Consider the following 15,175-nt stretch of genomic DNA (forward strand, 5'->3'; position numbering starts at 1 on the left):
CAAAAGTATCAAGAAAAAAAAGAAGTTAGGCCAAACTAGAGGTGTGTAATAAAAATTACAACAATTTATTTATTATATGAAATGCAAATGAACAATAACACTGTTAAAAATAAATAACTTAAATAATATTTTTTGTAACATGTTATTCTTTATAACAGCAATGTTAAATTAGCGAATGTTATTTTTAACTAATATAACGAAAATGTATCCTTAACAGAATTTAACTTTTAACAATTATTAACATTAAACCCCACTTCTAGACCAACTGGCGGGTTGTGTTATTTGTTGCGTTTAGGTTTAAAAATCTACCTAGTTAACGTCAAACGTGATTTAAGAAAGGTGCATAACCTTGACTACAAAAAAGATTTTTAATTTTTTATTAAGATTACAGAAAAGTTAATCTAATAATAGACTATTTTATAGGCTATTATATATGAAGATTATTTTTAATGACTATTGAACCTATACACAATTGTTTTTCCAATTTTATTTGGTATTAACAATTCATACCGATTAAACATTCATAATTTTAAGAACCCGCCAAAACGCTTCTCTAGGCAAGATGGCGTCGCAACAGTTACTATTTTGCCATGAGGTAACATGCCCATGCCATACACGCGTTTATTATCATTTTTAATTAGGAAATACACATCTACTTATTATATAACAATCAAAACAGTCTTTGACAAAATTAGATAGCAGAATGGATTAAACAAGCAAAATAAATATTTTTATTATGGCTTTTTTGGTAAATTACAGGTAATTTAAAGTTATTTTACTCCATAACGTTTGATACCGATTACTCTCAATAAAACTATATTTTACTAACTGCCAAGTGCCATCTACCCTCAAAGAAAAAAATGGCGGAACGAGACCCATTAAATTTTATTATTAACTAAATTACCCTGGCTAAACAAATATAGTATATATAAAGTTAATAATAGTATTGAATCGCGGTGGGTCGATGTGGCGAATATCTAAATACAAATATTGTTTTGGTACTCTATTATGGCGTTTTAGATTCAAATAAAGAATCATTTTGGCCTGAAAATAATATTGTTTACGCAAATAATAGTTTTTTTTAAAATATTCATACGATTTTTATATTGAGTAAATGAAAGACCTTACACAATTTGATTAGGTAATATCTCTTAGTACGTAGGGTAATTTGACGTAATTGAATTTATAAAAAATACAAATTTAATATTTTACGAGTCTTCACATACATTTCAAAATTTGAAAAGTGCGACGATGTATACTTGTTAAACTACAATCCCTAATTTAGTATATTCTAATAATAATAAAACAACATAACATGTAGAGAGCCTAATTAAGGATATAAACGTTCTATTAAAACAGCTTAATAACATGGAGGTTTGACATCGTAGTTAATAATCCATGACGCAGGTCTGAAGACGCTATTGCTGCAAACTGAATTGTACCTATTGATGTCAATATTAAGTATTCGTTGAGGATAATAAGGTTTACGTACTCCACTGTTATAGGACTGTTTCTATAGGGTTTGCAAACAGCCGCGCCTTTGGTTCCTTTAATAAAAGCCGATAGGGGGTTTTTTAGAGGGGTGATACTCGCGCATGCTCTATTCAAACGGCTCAAAAAACCTCAGCCCGGTGCGTGTTCAGTACAGCTGAGCGCTTCAAGTGCAAGAAAAATATTGAATAAGTACTAAGGAGAATAATATTCTTCAATTTTAAAAAGTAAGTACTTAATTATTGTTTATAAATATTTTAATGTGAAAATCGTATGTGCGTAATTAATATTGTTAAGTGGATTATTGTCTTATAAATAATATGACCCAATTGACATAGTGTAAATGTTTTATAGTCATATAAATATGATTTTAAGTGAAAGTGATTTCATTTTAATATTTTTTGCACAGTTCGTCATAAAAAAATAATCGATATTATTTCGTGCCATGTGGAAGCATATTCCCAATGCCATGAGGTTAGAATAACTTCTAGATTATATCCACGTTAAATACATTACATTGAATGTATTTAATAAATCATTACCCGTATAATTTTGTCTTATTACTATAGTCTACAGGAATTTGCAAACTAAATAGGCATTGATTTACATCTGTCTGCAATGTGTAATATTTTTAATTTATTAAATGCTTTGTGATTTTCGTAATATTCTAAATTTAAATAACGGCGACAAACTAAACTAATTCTAAATTTAAATCTCGTTAGGCCGCGGAATTTAATAACAAACGTGCATCAAACGAAGCAAATTAATTAATTGCCGCAATTATCTTGCCTTTTGTAGAGCGTTCTTTTGTCCGTACGTTGCCTAGATCATTATTTAATAAACTAAGAATATATCTAGGAATTGGTATTTTTACTTTTAAGATAGGTCCAATATTGCGTGATTCTATCTGAGGAGAATTTATAGTGTAAGCGATAAATCTATCAATAGATCTATAGGGTATATTACCCTTGAACTAGTTGTCTATGTTGTATAAACTAATTGGTTATTAAGCTGCGGCATGTTAATTTATGCCATTAATAGATTTCAAGTTTGCTGTCTATGTAGTCCCGTGACGATAATTGTTCTTTTTTAGTTAATTAGTCAGACCTGCTTTCTCATTTTCCTGACACATATCGGTGACTTTCGGGTCTGAGGCTGTCTTCTTCACAATGAATTGCTGGAGCCGGGGCTTAAATCCACAACCTCATAGTCGTGAACCTCTTAATGTTTTTTTAATATTATTTTTCAGAGATGAAGCCTTTAAAAGAGCCGCAATATTTTCCAAGAAGGTTTTCGAAAATATCTACGTTGTGACGCATACAACTTAAACACTAAATTTGAAGGATATAGTAGTAGGAAAGATCGTAAGGTTAAGAATGTTAAAGATTTTTAAATTTTGTAATAATGGTTGGATGTCAATAATTTTTTAATTGTTAATATTTTAATAAAGGTGCAAGTAGAATTGTGTCCCAGTGAGCTATTTTCTGCCTTTTAACGATGTTTTTGTTAAAAAGTTAGAAATAAGAGTTGTAGAAATGGAACCATACGCTGATGATTTATTATGGCTTGTGGTGTGTGGGTTTATCGTGGCGTTCATATTAGCGTTTGGTATTGGCGCCAACGATGTGGCTAACTCGTTTGGTACCAGTGTTGGCTCCAAGGTTCTAACGTTGACACAGGCATGCATTCTCGCAACAATATTCGAAATCGCTGGAGCAGTTTTAATAGGTATGTGTTTGACTAAAAACTTTTACACGTGTAACTTATTAATACTGAACAATTCAATATTATATAATATATAATTAAAGCATTCAAAAAATTAATCCTCTATTCGTAAACATACATATTTTTTGTCTTTTTTTGAATTTTGTGCCCCTTTGTAATCTTTTGTCTTTTTTACTTTTGTGCCCCTTTGAAAATGAAAATGTTATTTTTACTTACACTGATTCTATTATTTTCCATATAACATATCTCAATATATATATGGGCTGTTAAAAACTTCATATAGAAAAAAAATCACTTTCGAAGTTTGGTTCTCGTTCGACTAATTATGTCATAAAATCTAATATAGTACTATAACGAAAAGACTACAACGTACACATTCCCGGATTTAAAGCATTAATGTCTTAATGATAGTATAATTGTCTCTATCTCGAATCTATGAATTAATTATTGTTTATGTTTTTAGGTTATAAAGTATCAGATACGATGAGAAAGGGCATTCTGGATGTGTCACTTTATGCTGACGGTGGGGAGAGGTTGTTAGCTGCTGGGTGCCTCGCTGCCCTAATTGCAGGTAAATATATATTAATGTGATTTTTAGGACAAACCTAATACCTATGTATTACGAATGCAGTAACACAGTAGTATAGGTATACTCGAAGGTTCGTTTGCCTATGTAATAAATACGATCGGCTACCTGTCTTTTTCTCTTTGCCCATAAATATGCAGCCCGTAATTTAAATCATGCAAATGTTTTGTCTAGTAATTCTGGTGACAAATTGTGACTTATTAGAAATCTAAACTATGATCTCCGTTTTATGGAATCTCCGTTCAAAAAAATGGTATGATGCAAATAAATAGAGACTTTTATCTCTTGTACGCTTCGTTACCGTTGAGTCACTATTTTTATCTTTGTTAATACGATCCTAAATTCTGGATCTACTGAAGCCTGATTTTTAAAATTCCTTAACCTACGAACCTATCTTTAGAAATATGATTGAGTTCTCAGTTGAGATTGATAATGCCTGACAATATGTCTAACATGTATATTATATAAAAACAAGTCCTCCGCCGCGAATATGAAGAATGAAAGAAGAAATTCATAAAAAATATGAAGAATTCTTTATAAGAAAGGTTTAAGGATCATTTTTTTTTATTGTTTACGCGCCACCGTTGCCGGGGCTGTCGGTGGGAAAGGAAACCATTTATAGTTCATATAAAACAGGTATTAAATATTTTTTGACTGGCGTGTCACGTGGTTAATAAATAACAATTTGCATATTCATTTATACATACATCTCAGTGACAACAGCAATGCAGTAACCATTGATAAAACGCACCTTTAATGTTTAGGCGCAGCCTGGCTCATTGTTGCCACGGCTCTTCGCCTGCCCGTGTCTGGGACACACTCCGTGGTGGGTGCTACTGTCGGTTTTACTCTGACGGCTAAAGGCCCAATTGGAGTGCGATGGTCTACGCTCGGTGCAATAGGTACGTATATTAAGACGCAACATAATGCATCTCATGTAATAACACCTGCTAAATAAAAAAAAAACGAACGGAACTTTTCGTCTTACGTTTTACCTTCTCACACAGCCCCTGGGGGGCTTGAGACGGATTAACTTTTAAACTGGCTTGACCTAATAACGCCAAATACCTTTCCCAACAAAAAGGCCAAGGACAGGGTATCCAAAAACACTAGCTAATAACAAATTAAAAGCCGTCCTCGCGACAAAGCCACTTCAGATTAGGGTAAAAAAATGCTTTCACTGAAGAAGGTGAGGTTCTGTACTGTGTAATTCGCTTACTCCAGTGAGCTTCCGTCCTGCCCTTCAGGTGATTGATCAACCGCTGCAGTCGTAGCCGTGGTTTAGGTCTCTCAGAAGATACTCTTGTGCTAGTTGCGGGAGAAACCCCAGTTAGCTATGTTCGCTTAAAAACCCAAGCTTAGCTGTTCAACCCTTCAGGCCAATAGCGAGATTCCATTCCAAAAATAAAGAGTTAATCATCACTCTCATATAATTTCGTTTAGCGTTAGTGGGTTATGTTGTTTGATTATTTCTCGGGCTCCAGTTCTTTTTGTAAAAACGACAGGACAGCTTTATAATTTGAATTTACGAGTCAACAATTATTTTTTAACTCCTAAAGCGTGTAAATAAAATAGTATTGATATGAATTTTAAACATTTCAGTGCTGTCCTGGTTTATTTCCCCCGTGTTAAGTGGTGCAGTATCAGCGGTTTTATTCTGGCTGGTACGCAGATTCATTCTCCGAGCATCTCAGCCCTTAACAACTGGACTGAAAGCTCTCCCATTCTTCTATGGAGCCACTGTCGCTGTAAATGTGTTGAGTGTTGTACATGATGGACCGAAACGTAAGTATTATAAGAAATTGCGATATTTAGTATTAACAATGACCCATATAATTAAGTACCTGCATACACAATCTGTATCGTAGGTAATGTCGTTTCTTTGTATGTAGACAAACATAAAATATAGTTCCCAATGAAACAGGCCACATTCTCGTTTTGGTTTACGCTTTTGTACGAAAAGAGAGAAAATATCGTATCGTATCGTTTCGTTTGCAAAACATACCTACTATGTTTCGTAACGTATTTGTTAATATTTTAATTATACTGAAAAGCTTTCAGTAACAGACCATACTCTTTCAAATCCAACAACAATCCCGATCACAAAAGTTTTCATACCGATCCCAAGTTTGCGAAGTCAGTGGTCGCAATTAAATTGTCAAACATAGAACAGTAATACTAGTATTAACATTATCGGTTTTGCATTCCCAAGGTTCAAAATCAGCAGAATCTTCCAAATTCTGTCTGTAAAAACGCACCTAGGAGTTCACCTCTCATTCGAATCCTTCGCGAATACAACAGAACAAACAATCCCCTTATTCATATCTTGATATACTTCGTGGGCAGATTGTCGGGTACCTAATCCGCATTGTTAAGCGAATAAGTAGTTATAAATAGGAAATTACTAGCAAAAACTAAAGTATGTAGTAGGAAGTGTAATACATATTTTTGTTACGTTTTGTAAAATTTACGTTCACCATAATTGTCAAGTATTCTAGAAAAGACTGTTACTTATACTGTAGAAAATGCATTATGTATGATGTGGTGTACTTAATTAAATAAAGCAGCGTTATGGATATTGAGAGAACCACATCGAACTTTGCATACAAAAACGTCAGGGAAGTTACATACTTAAAGGGCGCTGCTTAACCGCCTTATATAACTTTCATGACAAAATATTGTGTTCGCCCACACCCTAATGCGTTTAGACTTTTGTTCGTACTTTCGTGTTTAATATTCTTCACTGACTTCAAAAAGGCGGTTATTAATTAGATTTGTATGTATGTGATATTATTAGGTTTGGATAATGAGGTATGATGATTTTGGCTTCCATGAACACGTGATAAATTTAATTAAATCATTCCAACTAAGGGACAACTCATGACGAAATCGGCTCAGAATTTGATGGTGTTTTTCATCTACTCATGACATAATTTATTTTTGCCTGGTATTTGAAGATTTTTTCAAATTATTCTATGCGATAGTTATTATTTATCGGTTATTTCAGTTTTGGCGATGGATAAGATTCCAATGTGGCTGGCTCTGGCAGGTTCTATAGCTCTTGGTACAGTGATTGCAGTCTGTGTTAGACTATTCCTAGTGCCATACTTTCGCAGGCAACTTATCCCTAAACCAGTAAATTTTGTGCTCGGCGTGTCTAATGGTAAGTATTTTATTAAAAAAAAACCAGTGGCGCTACAATCCTTAAAGGCTCATGGCCTCGGATTGCATTTGTTTCTGTGATTATTTTTATTTCATAGACAAGAAATGTAGCCTAAATGTGCACAAATAAGTCCATTGGTGCAGCCGGGGTTCGAACCTGCGAATTACGACCTTATGATAGTCGCAAGTCCAACAGTGCACTTTATATTGTTATTTTTTAATGATAAAATACTTAAAATACACTTTTATATTATTATTTAATGTGTGGCCTCCGAAACGAGAAACATTCAGCGCTCCCTGCCCTGCCAATTGCTGGCTTTCAACTACTCTCTATCGAACTAGCGGTACAGATACCCGCAAACTTCTTGAGCATTAAACAAGGGAGTGGGGGAAAACTTGCGCATCGTACACACCGCGGGACACAAACGTCAACTGATTTACCAATCACGCGGTCGACACGTCACTCTAACCCCCCCCCCCCCCCGCCCCTCCTAGTGATACCTAAAAATCGCTTCTACACAGGCAAGGGCATTGGTTCAAGATGTTTGCCGGTATCTATACCTAAGCTGACCTCATTCTGTAAGCTTCCTTCATCTCCCGATCTTGACCAATGCACTCAAGAGGCAACTATTAAATCACTCAATCAATTCAATCGAACAATTTTTAACTATATTATATCACATAATTCACGTTATTATAAACTCTTAGAAACAACCCCAGCAAACACACCAACAAATTGTGGTAAAGGCGTTCCCCAGCGTCCGACGTCGTTACTCTCTGAAGACGGGAAGGTTCTAGAAGCCATTGCAGAGAGCGCCGAAATGGTTACACTAAGCGATGCGGACAAATGTTCCCTCGGTGTCAGAGAAATGAACGTCAGAAACGCTCTATTAGCAACAATGGACGACTGCAGTATTCTGTCCAGAAGTCTTAGCCCGCCTGATAAGTCCCGCTTGCAATTGATAGACGCAGACCCTCAGATAAATACCCTCAAATATATCGATGAGACTCTGAGCTGCTGTAAGAGTCTGGACTCTACTCAGCTAGTGGGGATGGGTGAGAGCTACGACTCGAAGAATGGATTTATGGATTCGTGTGATACAATAGCGAGGGCTGAATTTGGGAGGATGTCTGCTGTACGCGCCATGACTGGTGCCGTTGAATTTGATACTCCACGGATTGAACGGGTAATTATTATGCGTAATTTTAATTAACTGTATATTCTTTAATGTTTTGGTTGTGAAATCAAATTCTAGTTTTAATCTATGGTTACATTAATACAAACCACAGCGGTTTTCTAATGTAACATATTCTGATTATATTATTTTATTTTGTATAATAAAGAGAAAAATATATATACTTATCGATTTAGAATTTACGACTTCGGAAAACAAAAGATTTAAAACCTAGTTCCGACTTTGGCTACGACTTGATTAACTTATAGATCTAAAACACAGGAAGATGTTGCACGTTATAAAAAATGTATAACAAAATTTTGGATTAACAAAATGTACGCGAGCCGAGGCTGTAGATTTCGTCACAAAAATAAATGGTAATAATATTTGTTCTAAATTTACTACAAGTTCTCAAATTAAGGGCGTAGAAAGGACGAGAACGGGCAATACATTCTCAGTCACTTTGTCAAGTTTCCATTTTTGCATATATGTATACAGCATCTAACAATTCCGTATGCTATGCTAGGGGGTCATACTTCAAGTCCCCGAAGGCGGCAGCGCCTGGAGCATAGAGTGCGAGGGCAGAGGCCTTCCAGCCATAACACCAAACTCCAGTGCAGCGCCCTTGCTCCGGGCCACTACGCCACCCCCAGTCGTCCCACCCCCAGCCCCACCGGATACCTTGAGGCTGTTCTCATTTCTTCAAGTTCTCACGGCTACCTTTGGCGCCTTCGCTCACGGTGGTAATGATGTAAGGTAAAATTTTTCAATATTTTAATGTAGTGAATTTAATTCTAACTAATCTGTAATGATTATATTTTATTGTATTAACATTAAGATTCATAATAAATATTTTATACATACATATATATATATAATGAATCTTATATATATGTTATTATGTAATAAATAGTGTTTTAATTCATTGTTAAAAACGACATTGTTTTTATGCGCTTAAATCTCTTTTATAATAACGCGTTTTTTTTCTTATTTACAACGTATACTGTTGTTTCAGCAACGCTATAGGGCCTTTAGTGGCTTTATGGTTGTTGTATTCAGAGGGAGGTGCGCACGCGCGTGCTGAAACGCCTCTTGCGATATTAGTATTTGGGGGCATCGGTATCGCTCTTGGCTTGTGGCTTTGGGGTCGAAGGGTCATACAGACGGTTGGGGAGGATCTTACCAGCATAACGCCTGATACGTAAGTATTTTCTTTTTCATTATTTCATATTATTACTTTTAATCAATTACAAATTTAAACCATTATTATATGTGTGTTCAAGTTGTTTCGAGTGTGGTTATAATTTAAAATTAGATGATTTTTTTATAATTTAAGAGATGTGTACTGGTAATAAAATATAGTGACCGTGCCTATAAGTATTTTCGTTTTAGTTTTTTTGTGATATCACATCGTCTTAGCTGATACGTTGGTAGTGTTACGTCATTGTATATTTTATTTAAGTCAATCATGACTTTCGCACAAATAAAAATAATAATTTATACAAACTAGAATCAATGTGTGGCCTCGATAATAGATGCGGACTGCGCTAACTGCGGTCTTTTATTCATCTGGTCTCAATGTGGTGACCCAAAATCAACAAGAATATATAATAATAAAAATGCTATGCTCGCCAACTAAGGATTTTTCTTTTTTGGTATAATGATTTTGTTCATTTGTAATCATAACAATCAAATATACAGTATTTACTTATATTATTTCTTAACCTATGTAGGTTAATAAAAATAATTAAAAATTAATAGTTTTAAGATATTAAATTAAAGAGTTTGGTCCCAGTGGCAGTGTACCTTTAACGCTGACAGCATTTGCTCACTGTATTTCGATACTTATTCGTTGAGCAAGGAAAGGTCACCGGTACTATCTACCAGGCGCCAACAAAACCTTTAATTAGCGCCTGTGCACTTGAACCCCACGACCCAAAAGTGTCTACTCCAAAAGCATCAAAATCGAAGTTAAAAGACTTATATTTAAGCCGTTTATTATTTTACGTCTGCTCTGCGGCCGCGTCAGCTTGTTTGCTCGTCCAAGGGAGGTGAGACACTAACGTGTCCGCACAAGTAGCATCCAATACCAATACCAAAGCCATACCCATCTTCCAAGGGATTAACGACATTCCATCCGGCCCCTTGCCATTGTCTCTTGGGATGCTTGTGAGCTCCAAAATGGCTGCAACATGAAAGGAGGCAAGAAAGCGGTGCATAATGTCGTTGAGAAAAACGACCTGCCCTCTTTTAGTAATGGTGGCCAGGGTGTCCAAGGCTACTTACTTCAGAGCCACAGGGTCACTTATGGGGATATATGAACACTCCTATGTGGAGGCTGATGGTAATGCGAAGTGATTCAGGGTCCAAAAGGGTGCCATTTTTTAGCGAAGGATAAATATTAAGCCAATGACCAGCTTCCCTAGACCCCACAGGTACCCTACCCAGGACCCCTAGATCTTGCGCGGTCGATTTTTGAAGTGTGACCTCATGAGTTTGATATAATTATATTACTATGGACATGATTGTGTCGGACTTTATACGTGAGAACATAGACTATTTGAACAAATCTCACAAAATATTCTTGCTGCTTGTGTTCTATGATTAACGTGCATTATTTTTTATGAAAACTTCATAAACACTATGAATACAGGGGGTTTACAATAGAGCTGGGTGCTGCGTTAACAGTTCTAGTGGCCAGTAAGGCTGGCCTCCCAGTATCAACTACTCACTGCAAGGTCGGATCAGTAGTCTGCGTGGGATACTTCTCGGAGAAGTCTGTTGATTGGAGCTTATTCAGGTATGTCGCAAATTTATTCATTATTTTGCCTCGTTTCACGTTTGATGCTGATGTCTAGTGTTTCACTCGGGCTCTGTACAAAGGACTTTCTATGTCAGTGTTTTCGTTAAATAGTGGCTCGGTGAAGAGAAAAACATTTTCTAGAAATCAGCATGTCTGAGGCAAAAAAAAGTTGACAGTGTGTCAGGTACAGTCGTACCTATTTGTCTATTACTGTAAACCACGCAAGAGATATAGAAAAATGAGGTGCAGACGTTTGTACTGCCACTGGTTTTTTTACAACCGAATTCGGTCTTTTCCCGAAAAATATATCGAACATATTAGGTCCATATGAAATTGGCGTTTTGTATGGGACGAACAAAAAGTCGAATATTTTTAAATATAATATATTTAATTAATCAAAGTATGAACCATTGTTTTCTATGCACTTTTGCCATCTCATAGGTAGTTCATTGATCCCTTTACTAAAAAACCAGTCGGATGGGAATCAATACAATCTGTGAAGGCGATTTGGACTGCTGATCAGAGTTAAATTTTTTCCCTTGCAAGAAGTTGTCCAAATTTCGAAAAAAATGGTAATCTGTTGGAACAAGGTCCGGGGAGTACGGAGAATGTCTTAGACATTCCAATTGAAGCTCTTCTGATGTGGTAGCCGTCTGTTGTGCAGTGTGTGGTCTAGCGTTGTCGTGAAGTAGCAGTGGCGTGGAGCGATTGACCAGCCTAGGTTGTTGGACCTAATATATTAATTATATTCGAACCCTACTCTGTGACTTGCAAAGTTATTGATGTAGTTATCTCAATATCAATAGCTCTTATGTCGCAACTCCTATCTACGTTCGGAAGGCTATCACATTACACTTTTTTTTAACCATAATAAGCAAAGTTACATATGAAGTTTGAATATCAATGGGGCATATGTGTGTGCAGCGTGTTAATCACTTAACATCGATTAAAATGCGTAATTAATGTCCATTGTGTTTCAGGAACATAATATTCGCGTGGGTGGTGACAGTACCCGTCGTGGCGGCCATTGCGGCACTCTCCATGCTTGCCCTCGAAGCATTTGTTGTTTAAAACACGTGTAACAAAAACCCTGTAATTGGAATTTTAATAAAAATATATATTATTAGCTTGATACTGAAAACAACTTGTATGTGGTTTTATTTATGTATGATTAATGTCGACTATACTGTGATTGTCAGCGTCTGATATGTTAAAACAGTTAAATATAGTACTGGTGATTTTATTATATGAAGAAACCATCTAGGAAAGTAGTTGGATTAGATTTTTAGTATGCAAATATTACAAGCGCAGAAATTTTCATACAAAATTAATACGCGATACATATTTGAATAATGATTGTTAACGATACTAACAATTAAGGAACTGATTTGATTTATCAAAACTATTTATTATTACGGTAGTTCCATATTACAGGGTTTTCACTATACAATACTTCAGTATCTTCTATCTTATTATTTATTTATTTAAGAAATATTAACAGCAGCAATAAGTCAATTTGTAACATTATTGATATGGACGAGTACTGATTTTCAAACACCTTTTATTAAGTGTGAATAAGTTAAGAATGCTTTTATTGATTGAATCAATTCTTAATTTGTTTTGCGCTTGCATTTGCCTCCTCTAGCTACAAGAGTTTATAATCCTATTAAACATTTAAAAAGAAAATTACAATTGCAGGATTAATCCGTCACCCATTGTGGGTATGTAATGGTAGAGAAGATAATTACATTAAAAAAAACTTTCAAGTTAGTTTAATCAGTGTTGCAAACTTTATACATTCGCTTAATTAACTGCATAGAAATATATCTCCGACCACACTGTGCTTCAAAAACCATGTTCTTTTGTGTGTTGAAAACGAGTACTGGCCTACAACAATATTGCGATTTAGAATTTCCCGTAGCAATCCTTAGTAATCTCTAAAACAGAGCTTTATAAATTCAATTATGTAATCAATTTAAGTATTTTTAAGGCATAATATTTGTTATTACATGTCCATAAATTAATTAATACGATCCTAAATTAATAAGCATGAATTTTAATAAATTATTTTCGAACACAGCGGTTTTCTAATATGTCAACAGCATCGTGCTTATTTTGTTTGTTAAATGTAAAGAAGTATTGACCCACATATGAAAATGTTTTTTTTTTAAATTTTAGTGACATTTATTTAAAAAAATGCTTTGTTTTAATATACCAATTAGTGCGTCGTATATAAAAACTGACATTGAACTACACTTATACATAGCTGACTGACACACAGCTTATTTCATATATTTCCATAAATAATATTAATTATTATATACAGTAGAATCCGTTTTAGACGATCACACTTAATACGATTTCTCGCATAATACGCCACTTTACGCTAGTCTCTGCAACATATTTAGACATATTTTCATACATTTCTTAACGCTTAATACGATTCGTCATCCCGTTTAATACGCCCGAGCCGAGAGGTCTGACCGAGCGCTCTAACGCGAGCCCCCAAAAAGGCCCCTCGCCCGCACGTGAAGTAACCGAGATATTGGATATTCTTCCATTGATGACAATGTACCACTGTACAAAATTCAATCAATCTTTTTGAGAATGTGAATAACACACAAAATGAGGCCCTAAGTGATAATGATGAAGATGAGTCAACTCCAGTTTAGTCAAGCGCCCAGGCTGTAGCTGTTAATGATTTAAGACGCTATGTAGTTTCTTTGGATCAAAGCGAAGATGCACTGCAAAAGTTGAATTATGTTGAAAATCTTTTAATTGCTAATACATCAAAATCTTTCTGTCAAAGCAAAATAAGCGATTATTTTAAATAATGTAATTATAATTACAAAACGTATTTATATACCAAAATTAGAACATAATAAAAATATTATTTTTTCCTATCCCGCATAATACGCTTTCTCGCTTAAGACGCGTTTTTGGTAGGGTCCCTGAGAAATCGTCTTAAGCGAGTTTTACTCTATTTGAAAAATTAAGTAGTTTATTTCAAATTATACAACGACCAGACACGGTAATTGTCATATGGTCGTTTCACTGACGGCAGTTCCACAAATGTTTTTAATAAACAATTACTCTGAGGATAAGCTTGAAAAAAAATTTAGCAGACGCTGTAAAAATATTTTATTTGTTCTAATTTAGATTATGTTATTTTTTAGGTTACATTACATATCCCGGACCAAAATTATATAAAATATTTTATTTTTATACTTTAAACTTTCCGATACCATATTTCGAATTCTTTATAATTTGTAAGATTAATTGCCTTCTATGTAGTTGAAAATTGTTGAATAAAAATTTAATCACGATTTTGTTTTATTTGCGATCTAGTTAAATAAGAAGTAAGAAATATATGAAAAGAGCTCAAAATCCGCTCTCAAACTGTTGTTTTAAATTTTCGAACATTATTTTTGGTTATCGGTTCAAGTTCTCAACTCATATGAGTCAAAACAGATATCCATATCATATCTGGAATTTTTGACAGTTTTAATTGCGGTTACCCTAATGAATGTGTTGTACGATAAGACTCAGTAATTCCCAACAAGCAATTGTAACAACATTAACTTTAAGCATATATTCCTTTGTCCTTAACAGTAATAAATAGATATCTGAAATAATCATCATTTCCTGTGTTTTAAATATGCCGGCAAACCATACCATAGCTACAAAGTAGATCTTAAGTACCGTGAAATATAAACACGACATGGATCTTGACTTAGGAATTCGAACACGAGTTTATACTTATGATTCTTGAGAATTAGTTGGGGGATTATTACGTCCCTCAGTATGCAAATATTCAATTGCATAACATCATACATATGCATCGGTCTTTTTAAGCATATCTGTACTACCTACTTCAAAACAAAACTTCCTTATAATTTTAAGAAGGTAACATAACTATGTTATTGTATTAAAAAATAACATAGTAATATTAATAGAAATTAAAACTATATAAATAAAATACCTTGTGAAACCTCGGCGGCATTTGTTTCTTTGATGATTTTTCTTTAAGGGAAATAGGTGAACAGCCTAGAATAGAATTGTACGTTACAAACAAAAAATTTCATTGATTAAGCCATGGATAAAACTTACGACTTCACGGTCGAGAGTCGCACGCTTTTACGGTAAACCACTCTGCCAGTACGTAATGTTGCATAAAATAGTTGTGCATTTTTATAAAATAACTAGTATGTATAATTTAAACAGAAAGAACAA

General features: G+C 34.5%; 1 protein-coding gene across 4 annotated transcripts; it reads left to right on the forward strand.

Moving 5' to 3' along the window:
- The first annotated feature begins 4 nt into the window (after positions 1-4).
- Positions 5-14,254, forward strand: LOC123707533 (sodium-dependent phosphate transporter 1-A). 4 transcript variants are annotated; one of them, XM_045657648.1, is made up of 12 exons: positions 1,552-1,718; positions 2,741-2,860; positions 2,942-3,219; positions 3,680-3,787; positions 4,567-4,704; positions 5,405-5,587; positions 6,810-6,965; positions 7,673-8,151; positions 8,666-8,895; positions 9,155-9,340; positions 10,793-10,939; positions 11,923-14,254. In XM_045657648.1, the coding sequence occupies exons 3-12, from the start codon at positions 3,027-3,029 to the stop codon at positions 12,011-12,013; spliced, it is 1,911 nt and encodes a 636-aa protein (XP_045513604.1). In that variant the 5' UTR covers positions 1,552-1,718; positions 2,741-2,860; positions 2,942-3,026; the 3' UTR covers positions 12,014-14,254. The 4 variants fall into 4 exon arrangements, 3 of the variants coding, with proteins under 3 accessions (XP_045513603.1, XP_045513604.1, XP_045513602.1); XM_045657647.1 differs by lacking the exon at positions 1,552-1,718 and adding an exon at positions 5-41 and having other exon boundaries at positions 2,741-3,219; XM_045657646.1 differs by having other exon boundaries at positions 2,741-3,219.
- The last annotated feature ends 921 nt before the right edge of the window (positions 14,255-15,175 follow it).

Source organism: Pieris brassicae, chromosome 3, assembly GCF_905147105.1.
Source record: "Pieris brassicae chromosome 3, ilPieBrab1.1, whole genome shotgun sequence".
NCBI classification, from domain to species: domain Eukaryota; kingdom Metazoa; phylum Arthropoda; class Insecta; order Lepidoptera; family Pieridae; genus Pieris; species Pieris brassicae.